This window comes from Poromitra crassiceps (genome assembly GCF_964638095.1).
Source record: "Poromitra crassiceps genome assembly, chromosome: 11".
In the NCBI taxonomy this organism is placed as follows: domain Eukaryota; kingdom Metazoa; phylum Chordata; class Actinopteri; order Beryciformes; family Melamphaidae; genus Poromitra; species Poromitra crassiceps.
The window spans coordinates 18,371,051-18,393,083 of NC_139643.1; the positions used below are offsets into that span (position 1 = coordinate 18,371,051).

The 22,033-nt window shown below is 42.6% G+C and overlaps 1 protein-coding gene across 1 annotated transcript in view; it reads left to right on the plus strand.

Annotated features, from left to right (window-relative positions):
* The window catches only part of LOC310785524 (H-2 class I histocompatibility antigen, Q10 alpha chain-like), a 66,821-nt gene extending 45,119 nt beyond the window's left edge, over nt 1-21,702 (plus strand). The window contains exons 7-10 of the mRNA XM_083646643.1: nt 10,510-10,545; nt 10,887-10,930; nt 15,113-15,145; nt 16,788-21,702. Of these exons, the coding sequence (XP_083502769.1) occupies nt 10,510-10,545; nt 10,887-10,930; nt 15,113-15,142 (110 nt within the window). The 3' untranslated portion in view covers nt 15,143-15,145; nt 16,788-21,702. The remainder of the gene's footprint in view (nt 1-10,509; nt 10,546-10,886; nt 10,931-15,112; nt 15,146-16,787) is intronic.
* Nucleotides 21,703-22,033: the final 331 nt, after the last annotated feature.

Consider the following 22,033-nt stretch of genomic DNA (forward strand, 5'->3'; position numbering starts at 1 on the left):
CCAGCCGGGGACAGTCTCTCTCTCTCTCTCTCTCTCTCTCTCGCTCTCGCTCTCTCGCTCTCTATTCCGGCCTTATAGAATATTTACAAACCCAGTCAAAATGTAACTATTGAAAAATGATCAATTTAATCATTTTTTACATACATAAAATATTTATAGCAAACAAATTTTTAATTTTAAAATAATTTTTGTTGACGTTTATTTCAAAATAATTATGCACTGCTGTCTGTGCTTAAAGTGCAAAGTTAGTGAGGAGAGCCTCACCACTTGTTAATTAATTAATTCGGTTCAGGTTTGAATTTACGTTCAGAAATAACATTTAAACAGCAATAAAACAAACAAAAACAAAGGCTATGATGCAATCATCCAAGAAATGTGTTTTATCGATATAGCCTGACCTCTTCTTCTCATGAGTAGCAGCAGGAGCTTGATGCTTTTCTGTCTGTCGTCTTTCTGGCCTCGGCAGACAGACGGCACCGAAAACATAACCACATCATTTCCGTGTATGCAAGTGCTGCACTTTGCGCTTTTGCGCAGTAAAACGCCAAACCAGGAGGGTTTATCACTTGTAAAGGCCAGAACTGAAATGCAAGTCGGGTTTTACCGGACTGATGCACCCCGGGGGGAAATTGGGACAAGATAGTTGCTCGCACTCAGGCATGAAATATCCACATAACACAATAGCATAACATAACACCGTATAACACAGTATCTCATTAACGTAGAACAGTCAATAAGTAAAATAATTACCATAACATCAAATAAAGTAGCCTAAAATAACTATATAGTTGCTTGACTGGTTTTGACACATAATATGTTTATTAGCCTACTCCCCCCCCCCCCCCCCATGACAAAGTCAGTGCATTTTCTAATTTTGTTACATAATGCGGCCACTTATTACATTTCCAACCAGAAAAAAGTGCAACCCCCGCAATATGTAATAATCTGCGCAATATGTAATAAATTTATTACAAAATGCGTCAAACGCTATTACATATTGCGTTGAGGCGATTTATTACATATTGCGCATTTTATTACATAATGCGCCGTTATTACATATTGAAAGTGAGATGTTATTACATTTTGGCATTTTATTACATAATGTGCAGTTATTACATAATGCGTCGTTACAAGGTGTATTAACACGTTCACTGCCGTCGACGAGTTAACTCGTCAAAAAAACAACAACGGTTGACTGCCGTCGACGAGTTAACTCGTCAAAAAAAATATGGGAGCTATTGAATGTGTATAACCTATTTTACCGACCCACTAAGTGGCGACAGTGCTCTCCAGACTAGAGAAAGCAGAGCAAAAACAGCAGGAAAAAGCGTGAGGAAACCATTCTCATGAAAATGGTCTGGCGAAAACGCTTTCGCGCTGGGAGCTGGCGCACAACGGTGGGGGATTCCAAAAATAGACTCTGGGTGCAACACACTTTGAAACACACAGCAGAAAGCCCAGAATCGCACGCAGCTTCATCCCAGCTCACAACCGAAAACCCAGAAACGAACGAGCCCGATCCAGACTCGCCCGACGAGCGGCCGCCAGGAGCCAGGCAGCAGAGACTCGCCTGTGACACACGCTGCAGCCACCAGAGACACACCCACGGAGGGAGGAGTTTGAAGGAGAGGGGGGTGGGGGTGCTGTTATTTTGGAGGAAATTACTGTTCAGAACTATTGTTTAGATGTCTGATGTCTCACTGATGCCAAAAATAAATGGTTAAAGTGACTGTTCTGCCTGTTCTATCGAATTTCACAAAAAGGCATTTATCTCAGATTTCCTTCTCAGACGCTGAAACCATGCTGTATTCAACTGCTAATGCCTACATAACAGAACATGATAAAAGCTAACTCTTTTAGACAGAGAAAGCACACATTCTATTAGTTCTTTTGAGATATTTTGTGTTCACAAAGTCCTAGCAGAAAATAATCCTCGGCTCTTGAAAGATGAGCCAGAATCCTCAAAAAAAACCTTGGCAGAAGCTACCTACTGTATTGGAAAAACTGTTGGCAGTGAATGTGTTAAAGGCCGTCTTCCACTCATCTCCCTCCTTAATGCGGACGAGGTGGTAGGCATTACGGAGGTCCAGCTTGGAAAATACAGTAGCTGTGTGGAGAGGTACAAAAGCAGAGTCCAGGAGAGGTAGAGAATACTTGTTCTTCACAGTTATATCATTTAAATGACGATAATCAATACATGGACGTAGAGAGCCATCTTTCTTTGCCACAAAAAAGAAACCTGCCCCAACAGGTGAAGAGGAGGGCCTTATCAAACCTGCTGCCAGCGACTCGTAGATGTACTTCTCCATGGCTTCCCGCTCCGGCCGAGAGATATTGAAGAGACGGCTGCTGGGCAGGGGGGCATCTGGAAACAATTTAACAGCACAGTCATACGGCCTATGAGGAGGGAGAGAAAGGGCCTGTTGCTTGCTGAAGGCCTCTCCCAGCACGTGATATTCTGCAGGCACACAAGACAGGTCTGGGGGCTTGGGAGGTGGAGCTACAGACTGAGATGAGGGAGGTAGAGCAGATCTCAGACAGTGGGCATGACAAAAAATACTCCAGTTAGAAACTGAACACATAGACCAGTCAATGTGTGGGTTGTGTAACTTTAACCATGGTTGCCCTAATACGACAGGAATGTTAGGAGAAACGATGACATAGAATTGAATAATCTCACGGTGGTTACCTGACAGTAACAGAGAGAGGAGCTGTACGATGAGTTATTTCTGCCAAAAATCTTCCATCCAGAGCATTGACTATCTTGGGCACAGAGAGAGGTTCGAGAGAAATCTTACTTTGTGTAACAAGTGTAGAGTCAATAAAGTTCTCATCTGCACCTGAATCCACGAGGGCCACCAGGGGTAAGGAGCACTGTTGCCAGAGCAACACTGCATCAAACTGCATACGAGAAGTGGCAGATGGGGAAATGGAGGTTTGGCTCATCAGGTCTCCTCCATCAACTGATGAGTAGGGATGGGTACCGTTCACATTTTAACCGATACCGGTACGATACCGGTACCTGGAATTCGGTACGGTACCCAAAACGGTACCATTTTCGGTACTTTACACGCTCTAATAACAAAAAAAATTACAGTTCCAAACTTCTCAGAGAGAGGTATTCACTAAAGCCTTCATATCTCAGGCTCTGTAGCACATAGAAACATAAAATAAAAAGCATTTGAGAGCTTAACCCTTTGGCTTTTCGTATTATTTGCCCTAATGTTCATTAAAAAAGTGTTTTATCTTTAACCCCAAAAAATAAAAATATTCTAATGCATTTTAACACGTTCACTGCCATTGACGAGATATCTCGGCTTACAAAATCCAACGGTTGACTGCCAATGACGAGATATCTCGTCTTAAAAAAAAAAAAAAAATTGGCGGTGGGACGTGGATCAACGCCCCCCACGTCTCCTATAAAATTATTGGAGCCACCGAACGTGTACAACCCATTCCACCGACCCACTAAGTGGCGACAGTGCTCTCCCAACTAGAAAAAGCAGAGCCAAAACTGCAGGGGAACGCGCGATGAAACCATTCTCATACTGTAGAATGGATTGGCGAAAACGCTTTCGCTTTCGCGCTGATTGCTGGCGGTGAGGGATTGCAAATTTGCATAATAGATTACGGGTGGAACACACTTTGAAACACGCAGCATAAATAAGACCAGAATCGCAAAAGCTTCATCAAAGCTCTCAACCGAAACCGCAAGAAACGAGCGAGCCCATCCAGACTTGCCCAGCGGCCGCCAGCAGACAGGCACAGCAGCAGCAGCAACAGAAACGAGCTTGTGACACGCCCGCTGCAGCCAAGAAGACACACACGGAGGGAGGAGTTTGAAGGAGAGGGGTGTTTCCTGCTGTTATGGAGGAAATTACTGTTCAAAACTATTGTTTAGATGTCTGACGTCTTACTGATGCCAAAAATGAATGGTTAAAGTGACTGTTCTATCGAATTTCACAAAAAGCTATTTATCTCAGCTTAAATTTTCAGACGCTGAAACCATGCTGTATTCAAGTGCTAATGCCTACATAACTACTAACTCTACAAACTAACTCTTTTAGACAGAGAAAGCACACATTCTATTAGTTCTTTTTAGATATTTTGTGTTCACAAAATCTTAGCAGAAAAGAATCCTCAGGTCTTGAAAGATGAGCCAGAATCCTCAAAAAACCCCTCTGGCAGAAGCTACCTACAGTAAAAAAAAAACGGCTGGCAGTGAATGTGTTAAGAAATGTTAATAAAGATTATGGCAAATGTAACCCTTCCAAATAAAAAGCCATGGGTTTAAGCTCTCATATGCTTTTTATTTCATGTTGATAGCTACTATACAGGCTGAGGAAATACGTTCTGTTGAACCCTTGACAATTACTGCAGCAAGAGTAACGTTAGCGTTTAACGTTTAACGTAGTAACGTTTGCAGTCGTTGTGAAGACAGTGAAAAGCCCCGTTATCTAACAACCACAACGGCAGTGAAACAACTTATCCAGCTAACACTAGCTAATTAAATAACGTTACCTGATGTTGTAGAAGTCGATGCCTCTCTCAACGTTACAGCTGAGGAGGTGCTGCTAACGTTAGCTGCGGTGCGGTAGGCTATCTGCTTCATTCACCCTCAGCCTATCTGACGTTACAGTCTTCAGCATTTAGCTAAATATATCTTGTGTTTGACCATGCTTCCTCAAGTTTGAGGTGTTTCCCTGGCCAGCTTTGGAATTCACATCACAAATGTTGCAAGCCAGTGTTGTCTGAGTCTATCTTGGTAAAGTGTAGTCACATTTTCGGGTGGTCTTGTTTGTTGATGTTGGTGTGCGACGTACTGACGTAACGCGCTCTCGCGTGTTGCCTTAAGGTTCCGTCGGAATTTCTAATTTACCCACTCTCTATTACTCAGATGCGTTCAAGTACTGAGATTAGGTACCGTTCGTTTTTATGTGAACTGGTACGGGGCAGTACCGACGTATTTCGGTCGGTGCCTGTAAAAGTACCGAGTTCGGTACCCAGCCCTACTGATGAGCCTAGTCTTTTGGTAGCTGCGGACATGAGGCGATGAGATGGCCGGTCTGGCCGCAATAAAGACAGAGTCCTGCCCTCATGCGGCGCTGCCTCTCTGCTAAAGTGAGCCGTGCTCTTCCCAGTTGCATTGGCTCTTCTGGGGAGAGTGGCAGAGAGGAGAGGCTGACAGGCTCGCTGGAAGGAGGCTGGGCAACAGAGGTGACTCGGAGAACAGGAGGTTGAGTGCGTGGAATGGGGACAGGCGGCACCACAGGGCGAGAACCTCGCTCCCGTAGCCGATTATCTAGGTGGATAGACAGGGAAATGAGGGCATCTAGGCTGTTTGTTTCATCACGTGCTGCAAGTTCGTCTTTAACATGGTCTGCCAGGCCATGAATAAAAACACCACGTAGTGCGGTCTCAGCCCACCCGCTCTCAGAAGCAAGAATTCTGAAGTCCACTGAAAATTCAGCCACCGAGCGGGAGCCTTGACACATAGAAACAATTCTACTAGCTGCCTCTTTCGCCCGAACAGGGTGGTCAAAAACTTTACGGAGCTCGGCAGTGAAAAAGGGTAAAGAGGTGCATACTGGGTCAAGGCTATGGCTCTCCCACAGGGCTGTGACCCACTGTGCTGCCCTCCCAGACAACAACCCCATAATGTAAGCAATGCGTGACTGGTCAGAAGAAAAAGTACCTGGTTGTTTTGAGAAAATGAAAGAGCACTGAAAAAGGAAACGTCCACAGGCTCCTAAATCTCCTGCGTAACGCTCTGGGGTAGGGCAGTGAGGTTCTCGAGCAGCGAGGACTGGTGCAGCGGGAACCTGGACAAGCAGAGCTGGAGGCACATTAGGTGGAGGAGCGGCAGCGGGTGGGGCGACGGTGAGTTGTCTCAAGCCGGCCGTCAGGTCCTGTAGGGAGTCCACCACCCTCCGTAGCAGGGTGTCATGTTCCTCCAGTAAACTGCCTTGGTTGGTTAGAGCAGAGCGGAAATGCTCTATGTCTGCTGGGTCCATACTTTGGTCAGATTGTTCTGTTACAGTTTAAGGATTTTGGACCCAAGAGCAGACACAGAGACAGCCTCCAAGTTTAACAGAGTTTATTGAAAAATACAGTAGATGGCTGGAGTGAGCGGCAGGCAGACAGGCAGTGGCAGAGAGTTACAGCAGGTGAAGACGGAGACGAACCCGGGACTCTGCTGACAGCTGACAGCAGGGAGAGGAACCATACGACCTGAGCACAGGAGGATAGGCAGGCGTCAAAAACAGTCCACAGGAAAACACGAGGAAACTTCGAGAGATATTCAAAAGAGATTAAAGCTCAGAGCTGGGACTAGCTACCACGTAGCGTAGGTGACTGAACAATCTGACGATGAGTGGTGGAGGAGTCGGGGTATTTAAGCAGAAGTCTGATGATTAGTAGATTGCTGCCAGCCGTGCTGCAGAGCCCAGGTGCAGAACTCCACCCACTGTACAGAAACACTCAGGGGAGGGGGAACACATAGGGAGAGAGACAAACAAGACACACACCCTGCTGCCTCCTGACAAAAAAGTTCAATTAATCTTGATTTAGATTTTTTCCATAATCACTTTAGATGGCTAAACCTACAGTTTGTGTTTGTTAGTTACAATTATGCTGATAGGAGAGCTGAGCAGGTGGTGACATGAAAGTTATTGAGAAAAGGAGAAGATACTGAATAATGACATCACAACAGTATAATTCATTCAGTTTACAAGCAGGCACTCAAGGTGCTTGACAACAAACCCTTTCGTCATCACCACTGCAATATTCTTGACAAGTATGGCTGGGACAACATCACAAGTCTCAGTGATGCTTGTCTGGTATACAAGATCCTCCATGGTCTTGCTCCACCTCCACTTAATGACTTTTTCTCAGTGAGCAGCAGACTCACTAGATCTGTTGCTGCATTAGGCAACCTCACCATACCTCTCAGGAAAAGTGTATTTGGCCAGTCAGCCTTCTCTGTGAGAGCTGTCCACCTCTGGAACTCCATACCATCACACATTCGCAATATCAACACATTAAAATCTTTCAAACACACCATGAAAACATGGTTAAAAGACAATCAGGTGTGTGAACACAACTAACCTATGTCTGTCAGGCAAGTTGCTAAATTGTACATGTTGCATATAATTGTTATTGCCTATCTGACTTTCAACCCCCCCCCCCCCCCTTCTTCTCCTCTCTTGTCATGATGTTGGATGCTTTGTCTATCTGTATGGTTGTTTGGCCGCATGTCTGTCTGCTTGTGTGTCTGCCCGGCTGCATCGTCTGTTTGCCTGCATGTATGAAGCCTATGCTTGTACTGTAATGCGCTTGCTTGTGCATGCTTCTACTATGTGCGGCTTATTATTAACTGCCTGTATTTACACTGTCCTCTACTTTTTTATCTGCTTGTTCGCCTGCATGCATGAAGCCTAACCCTGTGCTGTGCTGTGATTATGCTTGTGCTTGTGCTTTTATTATGTACTGCTTATTATTAATCGCTTGTCTTTTGTCGTTGTTGTTTTTTTGTTTTTGATTTTACTGTTTTTATCCAGCAATCAACACCTTGCCCAGGGGACTGCAGTTGAAAATTAGCTATCCAGCTAAAACTGGCACATTTGCAGCAATGTTGATTGATGTGCACTGTCCCTGTACAACTAAACTAATAAATAAATAAATAATCCTAATGTTGATTTAAAATGAGATATTCCTCTAAATATGGCTAAAAAAGGTAAAAAAAAAAAAAAAAAAAAATTGACACCGCCTCCCCTCATGCCGTCCTCGACCCTACCAACTTTGAGACCAAAACGACGCCCTTGGTAGCAAGATTGCGTGAATAATGTTGTTTTTTAGCCAAGCGCCCCCAGGGCCTGCGGGCTGGGCGTGGACTTATTCGAAAACCACGAGCCCAGTGCATTGTGGGAAGTGGAGGATTTCTGCGTCCCGCACCCCCTCCCCTCCACCCCCACCCCACCGCACAGAGTGGGTTTTCTTTGATTTCTCTGGGTAGGAACCACCGATTTTAAAAATTTAAACGGATTCCAACTCCATAGGTGCGCTACATTTAATAGATCTTCATATTCACCAGGAAAAGCCATCCTTTAAGGAAACAAGCAATGTAAAGTCCACAGTCTTTACTTGTTATGTGGGTAGACTTAAGACTTGTTATGTGGGTAGACTTAAGAAAACAAGCAATGTCCACAGTCTTTACATAAATTGAAAGATGGATTATTTCTGTAAAAGTTTGAAGGTTGGGTTTGCTGCCATGTTGATGATAAAAAGGGGTTCATGTTAAAGTGAGTCATCGGAGGTTTTCTTGTTGTTCTGTTGTCTTTCAATTGCTGTGGCTTGGTTGGTGGTGATCATGTATGTCAAGGGTCACTTGAAGACGCACTTATTTAAGCAGGCGTTTGAGCAGTCTTAGGCCGATCATCACCTCACTGTCTTCTTGTACTTGGTTTTATGTTTGCATGTTGTTTTTAAGATTTTATCCTACTTTTGCTCTGTAAGTCCTCCATGTTATGTTACTATTATGCCTAAGTGCCATATAGGCCTAAATGTTTTTGACTGACATATTATGTACAGCACTCTGTGCATTCGTGCTGAGAGGGGTGCTTTAGAAATAAACTTTTACTTACTTACTTACTTACTTACTTAAGAAGAAAGGACCATTTGTTAGGTGCAAAATATAACAATATTCTCAACATTGCATAATTACATAACTATAATGGTTACTTCTGTACATATAGCCTACCTGGTAAGGTTTGAGCAACAACAAAAATGCAACATTGATTAACAAAAATGTTTTATTCTGCCAAGAAATGTAGTCCTTCAAGCCCCCCTCCATAATACTCATAATAATCTTAACTCATTGAGTGCCAGCCACTTTTGGAGAACGGACGCTCCCAGTGCCAGAGTTTCAGAGCGTTTTCAGTGATTTCTCGAGGCCCACAGAATATTGTGTGATATTACTATGTAAACACCGAACATGCAAAAAGAACAAGGAGACTCTATTGTATCATCAGCAAAAAAAAGTTTATTGATACCATTTTCCGTTCTTTAGTTATCAGCCGGAGAAGATAGGTCAAAAACAGCAAAAACAGGCATTTCCATCTAGAAGCTGAGATATTCAGCCTTTTGTGAAATGAAGCATTTCAAGCACATTCACTGACTCTAGCTAATATTTTCTGATGTAGTGACGTGGTGTAGTTGTGTGCTGCCCTGCGTGCCCCACCCCCCTCTCCCCCCCTCAGCTGCAAACTCCTCCCCACACTAGTAACACACAGCCTCACGCACCCAGCGTCTATTTTCGGAGTGCTTTTTGTGCGCCGCCTCCCAGGCAGCGCGACAAGGAAATGCCAACCCGGACTGCAGGGAAAGGTTTGGCACTTCGGCGTCGGGTGCTGCCTTTCTGGCGGCTAATCGTGTGAAGAAACTATGCAGACAGACAGACAGAGGCAGAGGAGCTCAGTTGTGTGCGCGGATTGACTTCTGTTGGCAGGCACCGTCAGCTGCAGCCAGAGCAATCGACATGGCTCTGGGCTGCAGCATGAGCGGTTTTTCTTTGATCACAGGGCTTTTTCAGGCTGTATTCCGGACATTTCTCTAATCTGGAGAGCACTGTCGCCACCTGATGAGTCCGTAAAATAGGTTATACAGCTTCAATAGCTACAATATTTGTACAGGACATACATAAGGCTTTGATCCACGTCCCACCATCAAAAAAGGCAATTGACGACAGCTATCGTCTTTGGCACTCTACGTTACTAATTACTTTGACGACAGGCGTCGTCATTGGCACTCAATGAGTTAATCATAAATAAATAAAAATATTAAATTATTTTCAATGCTAATAATTAAAACACAAATATTTTGTCCACATAATGACTATCTACAGTACACTATGATGACACTAGCGCGTCTCTCTGTCCTTCGCGTATCTCGAGAAGCGTTGGTCCGATCGACTTAAAACTTGTGGAGTGCGCCAATGGGGACCTGACAGAGTGCAGACCACTGTTTTTGTTTGTTCAATATTAATAGAACGTTCACTATTTATTAATTTCTGTTTGATTCTGCCCCTCCCACCTGAACATAAATCAAACGCTCCTCGTTAATTTGAATGATCTCCCCAGTCCGCTATTTAGCAAGCAACTGTGAAGATTGATCCTAAAAGATTATAGTCATATATTGACAGCAGTGTGGAGCCCTGTGTGTGTGTGTGTGTGTGTGTGTGTGTGTGTGTGTGTGTGTGTGTGTGTGTGTGTGTGTGTGTGTGTGTGTGTGTGTGCGTGCGCGTGCGTGTGCGTGCATGTGTGTCGGGGTGTGATGTCCACTGCCTGTCTGTCATATAGTACCTACCTGCCAACTTGATCACTGCAGGGTATTTGTTTTGTGACCTGATATCACTGTTCTGGGCAGAAAGCCAGATTGATGAATTAATAGATGATACCTCCTGTAGACTAACATCTGTTTGTTTGTTTGATTGATTGTTTGGTTGATTCACAGTGATAGACAGCGAAGACGAGATGTGCGAACGAATTGGTAATGTAATTTCTACCTGTGTTCTACTTGCAAATTGTATCCATTCATATACAACCCTAGAATGTGAATAATTCCAAAATGAAAAGTCTACCACTTTAATAATATGACACCAACTTGCACAAATTAACTGAGTACATACAATACAATTAAAACAAGTCATGCTCCATTTAACTGGTAACTGCCGTTTTTGCCTTTAAAAAAGAGTGACACTTTGACAGGCTGTAACCTCTGTATTTTGGCTATACTGAATGGACTTCAGATATGTTGTGTTTGTTTGTTTCCCAAGTGAAAAAAGATGCATAGCATTTTAATTGATTATATAAATCTTCATATCTTGACAGGTCATTTGCCGATGGATGAAAGCAAAGTGTCTCTGCTTAGTCCTGTAAGTGTAACACTGAGCAAATGTGTCCAACTGTTAATTTGTGTTTGAACTGTTTCTTCATAGGAGGAAACGACAATGCGGACAAATCTGACTTTCAGAGATGGAACAGTTTGCCTCTGACTTTAACCGGCAGAATAAACACTATCAAAATTACCGTTTTACCAAAGTTTATGTACTTATTCCAATCAATTCCATTGTTTCTATCAAAGTCATTTTTTCAGTCTTTAAATAAGTTGATTTCTACTTTTATCTGGTCTGGTAAACATCCGAGAATTAGTGGTTCTGCTCTACAGGAATGCAAATTGGCTGGTGGCCTTGTGCTTCCACACTTCTTATACTACTATTCGGCAGCTAATTCTCATAAGTTAATATTTTGGTTCCATTCAGCGAACACGCCCTGAGGCCAAATCATGCACTTCATCTACATCTCTTTCTGCCCTTTTATGTTCCTCCAATGTCTCTCTCTCATTATACAAAAACACAGTTGTCCTCTCTTCAAATCTGGTATCAATTCTGACGTCATTTCAATTTCTCTTCTGCCTCAACTTTACGTCTATTTCCTGCTTCTTTAGACTCTCCCTTTTCTTTATGGAAATCCAAAGGAATCACCTCCCTTTGTGATTTATATCAGGATAACATACAGTATTTCCTACTTTTCTATCCCTTTCAAGTAAATTTGACTTGCCACTAGGGATGGGTACGTTCACATTTGAACCGATACCGGTACGATACCGGTACCTGGAATTCGGTACGGTACCCAAAACGGTACCATTTTCGGTACTTTACACACTCTTAATAACAAAAAGAATTACAGTTGTAAAAAAAAAAGTCCAAACTTCTCAATTTCAAAATTGTTCTTTATTTAGAACATTATTTATTTAGCACCAGACAAAATAAAACTCCTCCCTACCTCTCCCCTCCCAAACCAAGAGTTTTAGCAGCAAGGTTAGTTTAGTGGGGTTGGGGAAATGGGGGGAAACCTAGGAGCCACTGATGTCCAACACAGCTTCCAGCAGGTCTGGTCTTCATTTTCGAAGAGCTCCCCAAGTGCTGAAAGTTTCTTCTGCTTATGGAGTGGTATCTGAAAATAAAAAAAGGCATCGTGATTCATCAATTATTTGTGTTATCAATAGAAAGAAGTGTCAGTGCTATGCACATCTTAATAGAAATGACAATTTATTGTTAGTAACATAGCTTACTATGAATAACACACCCATTATCACTCATTATGCAAAATAATAATTTACCTTCAAGATTCAAGATTTTTATTCTCACTCCGTAGTACAAGTATCACGTGTGAAATTCTTGTGCTGTGGGCTCCGTTTACAACATAAATATAACAGGGCATATGAGTGCAAAAACAACAAGAGACACAACAAGCAATAAGGCAGTAGAGTGATGACAAGTCAGAGACAGTGGCATATTCACTGCACATAGGTGCACATGTCATGTGCATAGTTTAGACGTACTTAAACATTTTAAATTCGACGTTCTGTTTGCACAGGTGCAAATAGCATATGCCTAATTAAACATACAATTAAACATTAGACATACATAATGGTAGCAGCTACAGTACGGTACAGTACAGCTACTACACTATTTGTGTATGTTAAGGAGTCTCGTGGCCTGCGGGAAGAAACTGTCCCTCAAGCGATTTGTGCGTGCTTTTGGGACCCTGTATCTCCTCCCTGAGGTTAACAGGGAGAACAGGCTGTTGTGGGGATGGTTTGTGTCTTTGATGATCTTCAGGGACCTCCTGAGGCACCGCTGGTTATACAGTTCCTGCAGTTCTGGCAGCTCACATCCTGTTACGTGCTGGGCCGCGCGCCTCACTCTTCGTAGCGCCCTGCGGTCCATGGTGGTACAGTTCCCGTACCAGGTGGTGAAGCAGCCAGTCAGCAGGCTTTCAATGGTGCCTCTGTAGAAGTCCCTAAGGACTAACCTGAACCATCTCCACCGCTGAGAAGGGCAACATCCCGTTTACAATGAATGCTCATTGACTCTCTGGCTGCGTGAAGAAGCTTTCTTTGTCAGGGTGAATCGTGTCTCCTCCTGTGCAGCTGTCACTGTCACATGGTGACCTAGCAATGAAGCAAGAGTGCAACGTTAAATAACACGTCTCACGGTCTGTGACACATGAGCTGATGATAATTATTATATAACGTTAACAACAACGCTAGTTACGCTCCTAAACATGCTAAGCTATAAAGCTAACTCAGCCAAGACAGTGAAAAGCCCCGTTATCCAACAACCACAATGGCAGTGAAACAACGTATCCAGCTAATGCTAGCTAATTCAATAACGTTACCTGATGTTGTAGAAGTCGATGCCTCTCTCAAGTTCCGTCATCATCGTCCTCCAAGACTTCAGCTAACGTTACAGCTGAGGAGGTCCTGCTAACGTTAGCTGTGGTGCGGTGTCTGCTTCATTCACCCTCAGGCTATCTAACACATTACAGTCTTCAGCATTTAGCTAAATATATCTTGTGTTTGACCATGCTTCCTCAAGTTTGAGGTGTTTCCCTGGCCAGCTTTGCAATACACATCACAAATGTTGCAACCAGTGTTGTCTGAGTCTATCTTGGTAAAGTGTAGCCACATTTTTCACTTTTGGTCACATGTCCCAGAGGGAGTTAGACAGCAGACTCTCAAGCAGGAGTTTTGCTTACACAAAATTCTGATTGTTGATGTCAGTGCTGGCGGCAGCAACAGGATGTATACAGAAACATCTCGTCTGCTCAGATCCAAGTGAACGCATCAAAACAAAATGGACGATGCTTCACCACGCAGCAGGACAGTTCTTGACTGGCCAAGTCAATCACCAGAGCACAATGAGAATGAGCTTTTAGCTTTCTGAAGAGCTGAATGAAGGCAAAAAGCCCCAGAAACAAGATGGCTGCAGTACAGGCCTGGCAGAGTATCATCTGAAGTCTGTGGGTTTCAGACTTCAGCCAGTCACTGATCAGAAAATATTTGCAACCAAATATTACAATTTCATGATAACTATAGTTAACTTTGTGTGAATTACTTTTGCTCCTTTAAAATGGGGCATTATATACAAAGGGCTTTCGTCACTTCCTACACAGGTCACCTGATATGAACGTAAATAGACTCAAAGATGTCAGTCATGAGCTGACATTTTTTTATTTAATATCCAGTGTCCTGGAGTACCGAGCCAAACCAAGCCACTGTCCAAATACTATACTGCAAAGACTGCACTGTGTAGATAGACTAAAATCAAATACTTATGGACTGCACTGTGTAGATAGACTAAAATCAAATACTTATGGACTGCACTGTGTAGATAGACTAAAATCAAATACTTATGGACTGCACTGTGTAGATAGACTAAAATCAAATACTTATGGACTGCACTGTGTAGATAGACTAAAATCAAATACTTAGTGACTGCACTGTCTAGATAGAGTAAAATCAAATACTTATGGACTGCACTGTCTAGATAGAGTACAATCAAATACTTATGGACTGCACTGTGTAGATAGACTAAAATCAAATACTTATGGACTGCACTGTGTAGATAGGTTCAAATATACTGTACATACTTCTGCATGCGCTGGGATGCGTCATCAGTGATGTTAACTGGGGTCATGGGGTGTTTCGGGTCTGTCAACATCATACACCCTCGCCCAGTAGACCCAGCCGAGGCCGATTACGACCCCGACCCGCGTCCCAGAAGCAGCTGCTCACGGATCAGCCTTCCTACTCTGTCTGCAACGTTGCCCGCGGAAGGGTTGATCACACCCAATCCGCTGCAATAGAGTTTAGTGCTACACCGCAGTATTGCAAGACCTTCGGTGCATGGAGGTCTAAGGCTCTGTGGGGTGATTCCAGGCCGGGCACCTCCTTCGTCTCACCAGAACCTCCCGCGGAAAAAGGCAATCCTACCATGCCGTACCATGGGCAGGGAGGATGCCTCAAGGAGGCCTGTGCGCTGCACGTCATTCACCTGCGGCGAGCACCTCGCTCTAGCCTGAAGGACCACAGGCCGCGCCGATGTTTACGCAGATTTTCAGGAGGCTGATCCGTAGCGTTTGTGGATTTCTCCCTCACGAGAGATAGACTAAAATCAAATACTTATGGACTGCACTGTGTAGATAGACTAAAATCAAATACTTATGGACTGTAAAATCAAAGCACTGACATTTGTTTGTTTGATTCACAGGGAAAGGAAAGGAAGACAAGGTTCCACTAACGGGTAACAGCATTTCTACCTATGTCCTACTTTAACTGCTATTTTTATCCATTCATTCATAACTACAGCATGTGAAGTACAGTACATGACATTAAAATAACTGATGGTCATTTTACGGAATAACTGGTGCCCAAAGCTTTTGCCTGAGGAATGAACACTTTGACAGGCTGTAACCTCTGTATTTTAGTTAAAGGGATATGCCAACTTTTCGGGAGTTTCGCTCAATTGCCATAACCCCCATATCCCGATCTCCAAAAAAATTGTAAAATAGCAACTTTTTTGGACCAACGTTGCTATGTTACAATTTCGGCTCCGAAATTGTAAAATGGTAACGTACGTTTCTACAGGGGTGGGCATGGTTTACGGAGATTTTCCGTTTCTAACCCCCTACCCTAACCCTAACCCTAAAATCTCAGAACGTTACCATTTTACAATTTTGGAGCCGAAATTGTAACATAGCAACGTTGGTCCAAAAAGTTGCTATTTTACAATTGTCTGTGAGACTGTGTTGAAAACACACATCTCACAGCGCCAAAATACATGTTGTGCTTCGGGTACTCACCACGAGATGAAATATGAATCCAAAATGCAGAGAATAGCTCTTTTTGAAGGAAAAGAGATACACCGGAAATATTACTTTGACCCATCTAAAATCATGTGACTCATGTCACATATTTACATTACAGCCCCGAGCCAAGTATTCTACAACGACGCTGGGCTACAACAGCATTTAATGTCGGAAGGCTAAATTAGCAACAGGCAACACCGGAACGAGGTCAGAGACGGGTCACGAGTCATATCTATGATGTATCTTGCGCATTCTGTGGCCGGTCGAGTTGTTGTCATGTCATGGTGTCGTTGTGTCATTAATAATCTAGATTAATTTGGTTATTTTTCTATGGGTAGCTTGTGTTTTCCCCAATCAAGACCATGGGGGGGGGCGAGACCATGCGCCGCCTACAAAATGACATATTGCAGATGTATCGTATGCTTCGCATTCAAGTGGTCATGTCGTGAACATGCGCAGTTAGAAGCCACCGAGGCTAACAATGTAGCTACCACTAGCTAGCGAGCGACTAACTACGTTCATGCAGGAAATGCAAAGGCATGATGACAGAGGAAACAAGATGAGACTGTTGAGAATATCAACATGTTTGTTCCTCAGACATATACAATGACTATTAAAAGCTCTATACAGCGAAAAATGTCTATTTACTTTCCATTTTGTGAAAACGTCACAGACACGTCACAAGTCGTGAGCTTTGAATCTTTCAGAAAGATTCCACATACCAAGTCGTGAACACCACATGAGGTTCAGATGTATTTATGTATTTATAAACACGAGCCCACTTGAATGCAGCATTAAACCGACCCAGTCTGCTCACCCAGGAAGGATGACATCACTGATGACATCATCACTGATAACATCACTGATGGCATCATTGCTTGAGTGTCATCACATCATTAGGTAATTAGGGCAATTACCTAATTTAAAAATCTGGCTCCGTCAGGTCACCCGCACGGGTGCTCTTTACACTCTGCTCACTCACTCACAAACGGACACTTCTCATTCTTATAGTTGGCAGATAGTTATTTTAATCTTTCCAGTGTGTATGTGGAAAATAATGCCTTTGTCCACTTGCAGGCCCGAAACGGCCTCTGACCCCAAGCAGAACGGAGGAGCGCAGATGGTCTGAACTGTCTCCAAAATAACATCATCTCCATCTGAGAACACCAAGCTGAGCTGAGCCATCTGAAAACAAGCAGTGCTGCTGCTGACCTGTGCCTATATTAGAATTGAAAGCAGTGTTCTTCAGTGTGAAGACTTTGGGAGACTTTGGCCTGTTGATCAGTGTGAGAACATAGACACCAAAATCATCCAGCTTCATGTAGGAGATTTTGTTTTCATTTGATTTTAATTTTATTTGTCTCGAACCAACAGGTAGGCCTACAGATATCACAATAATTGGATAAAAAAATAATATATATATATATAAAAAAGAAAGAGAAATCTTTACACAAAATGATATACCGTAAAATACTACTGAACTAGCAGGGACTACTTTCCCTGTTTCCATAGAGACACTGCGGAGCGCGTCATCATTCAGAAACCACGCCCAAGACGGGGGAAAACAGAAAGCCCTCCTATCCTGGCGTTCTCCTATGTCACGTGCATGGTTGCGTGTTGCACAAAAATATCGTATATACGGAAGATGAACACTCCAACTTACTTCCTTGACAGCTAGATCCACATTTTCTTCTCGCCAATTCTCAATGGCTTCCTTGTTTTGCTCAGGAGTACAAAAAAACTTTAACTGGCAATTTTTTTACATTTGTTGTCTGCGCAGCCCACCACACAACAGCTTCTAGCTATGAAAATGACGCTGGTGTGTGGAAATGAACGGAGCTTTACCCCTGTGATGGGTGTGGCCTATTTCATGCAGTGTCTCTATCGGAAGTGAAGGTAGTGGGACTCACTGTGTACAGGTCAAAATCACTGCTCAGTGGATGTGGTTTCTCACCTGAAATAGTTCCAAAAATAAACCTGGCAATAGTCATCTGTTTTGAATTAGCGATACTTCATATTTATTGGCCATGTAATAATAAATGCTATTAATTTGGCATTAAAAGTGTGGATAATGCATAATAGCATACAGTCACTTAATATAGTGGGCTGATTTCGGTGTCCATGTTTTATGTCTATGTACAGGCAAGTTGGCCAGTTTCCCCCAAAACTCCCAGTATTCCTTTGTCCCATGATGATTCAATTTTGATGAAAGTTAAATTAGTTAAATAGAATAAATTAGAAGACCCAAGTCCTCACAATTCGGGACCTTGATTGGCCGACAGCAGCAGCAACCAATCAGCCATTGTGAGGTGTTTACCAGAGTTAGTCTGAAACTGACTGTAAAAGAAAGGGTGCGTTCTTGAAAATGCAATAACTTAAAGGTTAATCTCCCGAAAGAACATAATTCAACATAATAATAATAAACATACATCATAATAATAAATAATAATAAACATGTCACATCACTGGCTTGCTATGGAAGCTAAGCCGGTCTGGTTGTAGTCAGACCAGTAGGAGGTGCTCTTCCCTCTGGTTTCATGAGTAATCTCCCCCAATGCCCCAGGGCAGAGACAGTTACTCTGTCCTGTGAGTGAGCACCGTCCTTCGGATGAGACTTTAAACCGAGGTCCTGACTCTCTGTGGTCATTAAAGACCCCATCAACCCCTTTAGCTTCTTCCAAATTGAGAAAAACAGTGTAAATCCAGCACCGTGGCTCCTGCGTCACATCGCTGGCTTGCTGGGGAAGCTAAGCAGGTCTGGCTGTGGTCAGTCCTTGGATGGGAGACCATCTGGTGCTGGAGGTGGTGTTGGAGGACCAGTAGGAGGTGCTCTTCCCTCTGGTTTCATGAATAGTCTCCCCAATGCCCTAGGGCAGAGACAGGGACTCTGTCCTGTGAATGAGCACCGTCCTTCGAATGAGATGTTAAACCGAGGTCCTGACTCTCTGTGGTCATTAAAGACCCCATCGGCACTCTTCACAAGAGTAGGGGTGTAACCCCGGTGCCCTTTGGAGTCTTAACCCTGATGCCCTGGCTAAATTCCCACACAGGCCTTCCATCATGGCCACCTAATCATCCCTCATTACTTAATTGGTTCATTCAGTTCTCAACTCTTCACCGTGATGCTGATGTGTGGTGAGCGTTCTGGCTGCCGTGCATCACTCAGGTGGCTGCTACACATCTGTGGTGGATGAGTTGAGTTCCCCATACACACACACACACTCTGATATGTAAAGGGGAGGCTGTGGCTCAGCAGGTAGAGCGGGTCGTCCACTAATCAGAAGGTTGGTGGTTCGATCCCCGGCTCCTCCAGTCCGCATGTCGAAGTGTCCTTGGGCAAGAGACACTGAACCTCAAATTGCTCCCGATGGCTGTGCCAGCACCCTGCGTGGCAGCTTGCTGCCTTCGGTGTGTGAATGGGTGAATGTAGGCACATTGTAAAGCGCTTTGGATAAAAGTGCTTTACAGTCCATTTACCATTTCCATTTAAAGCGCTTTGGGTGCCTTAACGCACTATATAAATCCAATCTATTATTATTAAAGGTGACACTTTTTATTGAAAAACAATTTAATATTTTTTTTATATTGTACAATTGCCGCTGATTGCATTCTTAGGGTTACCTGATTTACATCCTGTTAAAAACGGGATGCTGTCTGTGTGTGTGCATGTACATATGTGTGTATAGTATATAGAGCTCAAACCTGGGCAACCTAGATGTGATTCAGTTTGATCAGTATCATTCAGCAACAATATTACACTGTCTAGGCCTGACCATGCTTACATTGGATATTGAAGTGATTGATGAGCTCTGGAGACATTGCTCTCCTGTGTGTTTCCACTGGAGCAGGAGGACGTCCTCATAGTCATGTCAGGCACTATCAGTGCTGTGCAGCCAAGTCCAGTGAGCACAGTAAGCACTGTCAGTAAACTGAGACAAAACAAACAAGACATATCTACTGTATCTAAACTGTGAATAGAACAATTATAAATGAGGGAAAGAAAGTGTAATATTTTAGCAGATATGTGATTTTTCTCATGATTCTTCTCATCCTGATCTTATTGAGCTGAAAGTGATCTTTTTCTAAATGGCTTGTTGGATTGTGGAATGGTCAAATAGATTTAGGACTGTAGACATGTTTGAAATGTTTTGAAATTGTACCATAGTCATTTAACTTTTGATCAAGATGGCATATTATGTTCAAGATTGCACAGTATGACATTTTTCATTACTATTATGACATCAAATATTAATGAGTTTTCCCTTTTTGGGTTTGACGATACAATTGAATTAAGTTTGAATGATCCACACAATGAAACAGCTGCCCACGTGCGGTGTGGTGGTCACTTGTGGGATTTCCCCTCTAGTCAGGAGCCAATCAAAATGGTTTTAATGTGTGAAAGCAACAAATACCTACAGACAATAGGGAAAAGATCTTAGTCTCATCCATTTGTGTTTGTATAGTATATAAGATTTATGTTGATGGTTTTTGTTTTACAGTTTAATTCTGTTTACTTACTGTTTAAAGCCTTCAAGGAAATATGTGCCTTATTTTTCTGTCATGTTGAGCTTGAACCATACATGACTTCATGTTTTAGATGTGTGTGGTTCTCAAAGTGGTGTCCTGGGACCACCAGGGGTCCTTGAGGGGGTTCCAGGTGGTCCCCAGCAAATGGATGAATTGTTGGATTCACTCACTAAAGTGCGACTGGAAATAAAAGTAACGCCACTTGTTTCCTTAGAGGGGTATATATCTGTCTATTTTACTTGATTTGATTCTTCTAATGTAATGGATTTTGCTTATTGTTCTTTTACATGAACCTTATATTTTTATTGAAATCTTTTTGGTTCGACATACGCTTTTTTAATCCATTTTATCTCAAGTGCTTTGAATTGCCTGTGTAGCAAATAGTCCTGATATCGCCGTGTTGGTGTTGTTCCCAGACCATAATTTCTTCCTAGTATGGGCCGGGATGACCACGCCCCAAACTCATTTGATTGGTCGCCGCAACTGCTTCCTCGGAAGAAGACTTCCTGAAAATGTGCGCCAAGTAAAAAAGATGTGGTTGAGATTAGGGTTAGGTGTTTCGTTTTTTAACCACGACCACACCCTAACCAAATTGTTGTACTTGCCTAACCTTAATGTTTTAAAATAAGAAAAATGATTGCGGCGCCCAATCAAATGAGTTCCAGGCGTGGTCATCCCAGCCCATACTAGGAAAAAATATCTATCTGGGAATAACACCAACACGGCGATATCAGGACATGCGGAATATACGGTAACACTTTATTTTACAGGTCCCTAACTACATATGTACACCAATACTGTGTAATTACATTAGTGTTCATGTATAATTACATATAGTTCATGTAGTTACCTATGAACTATTTGTAATTAGACATGAACACCAATGTAATGTATCCTAATCTCTAATTACACTATTTGTAATTAGAGATTGCTAAAATCCAGGGGTGGATTCGAGCCACTGAACTTCTGATTGCAAAACACGCAGCTTTAACCACTCAGCCACCAGGGCTTTCTGACTTTCATTGTAGAGTTTGAGAGGAGAACGAATGTAATTATTACACAGTTACATTGGTGCTCAATGCTCATAGTTAGGCACCTGTAAAATAAAGGGTTACCGAATAATATACTATAAAAAAAATAAACCTGCCTTAAAAACCCTTAGCCTATTTAAGAAGAATTATAGTTTTGATCATAGTTGTCTGTTATCTCTCTACCTACAATACAGTCGTGGGATTTTGGACAAAATCAAATTGAACAGAAAATATTCTCAGATTTGGGTCAGAGAGACAAAATCTCATCAATAATGTTGGTCTGTGGATCTAATGTGGACTAAATGAGGGTTCTTTATGAAAAAGGTTGAGAATCACTGGTTTAGATTGTAAGGAATTTGATTACACCAGGAATATTATTGTATAATAAGGTATGTTATGTTATGTTATGCTCATGGGTTTTAATAAAGCAAAGTATTGCATCATGTGGATTGACGTTTGATTTGATAAACTGAACTGAAGAATTGAGGTAGCTACTTAATCCCCAAGGGGCAAATTCCTCTGTTACAGCAGCAACAACATACAAATAGACATTATAGCCTACTGCATAGATAGATAATAAAATATGAATAGAACTAAAAATAAGAAATATGCGTAGCAGTGAATATAAATTAGTGACATAATTGGTCTATCCAAGTCTTAGAAATACAGTATAAAACGATAAATTTAATCTCATAACTATTACTACTATACTCTAATAGTGCTATAATACTAGTATTACTACCACTACTTACTCAGATACTGATA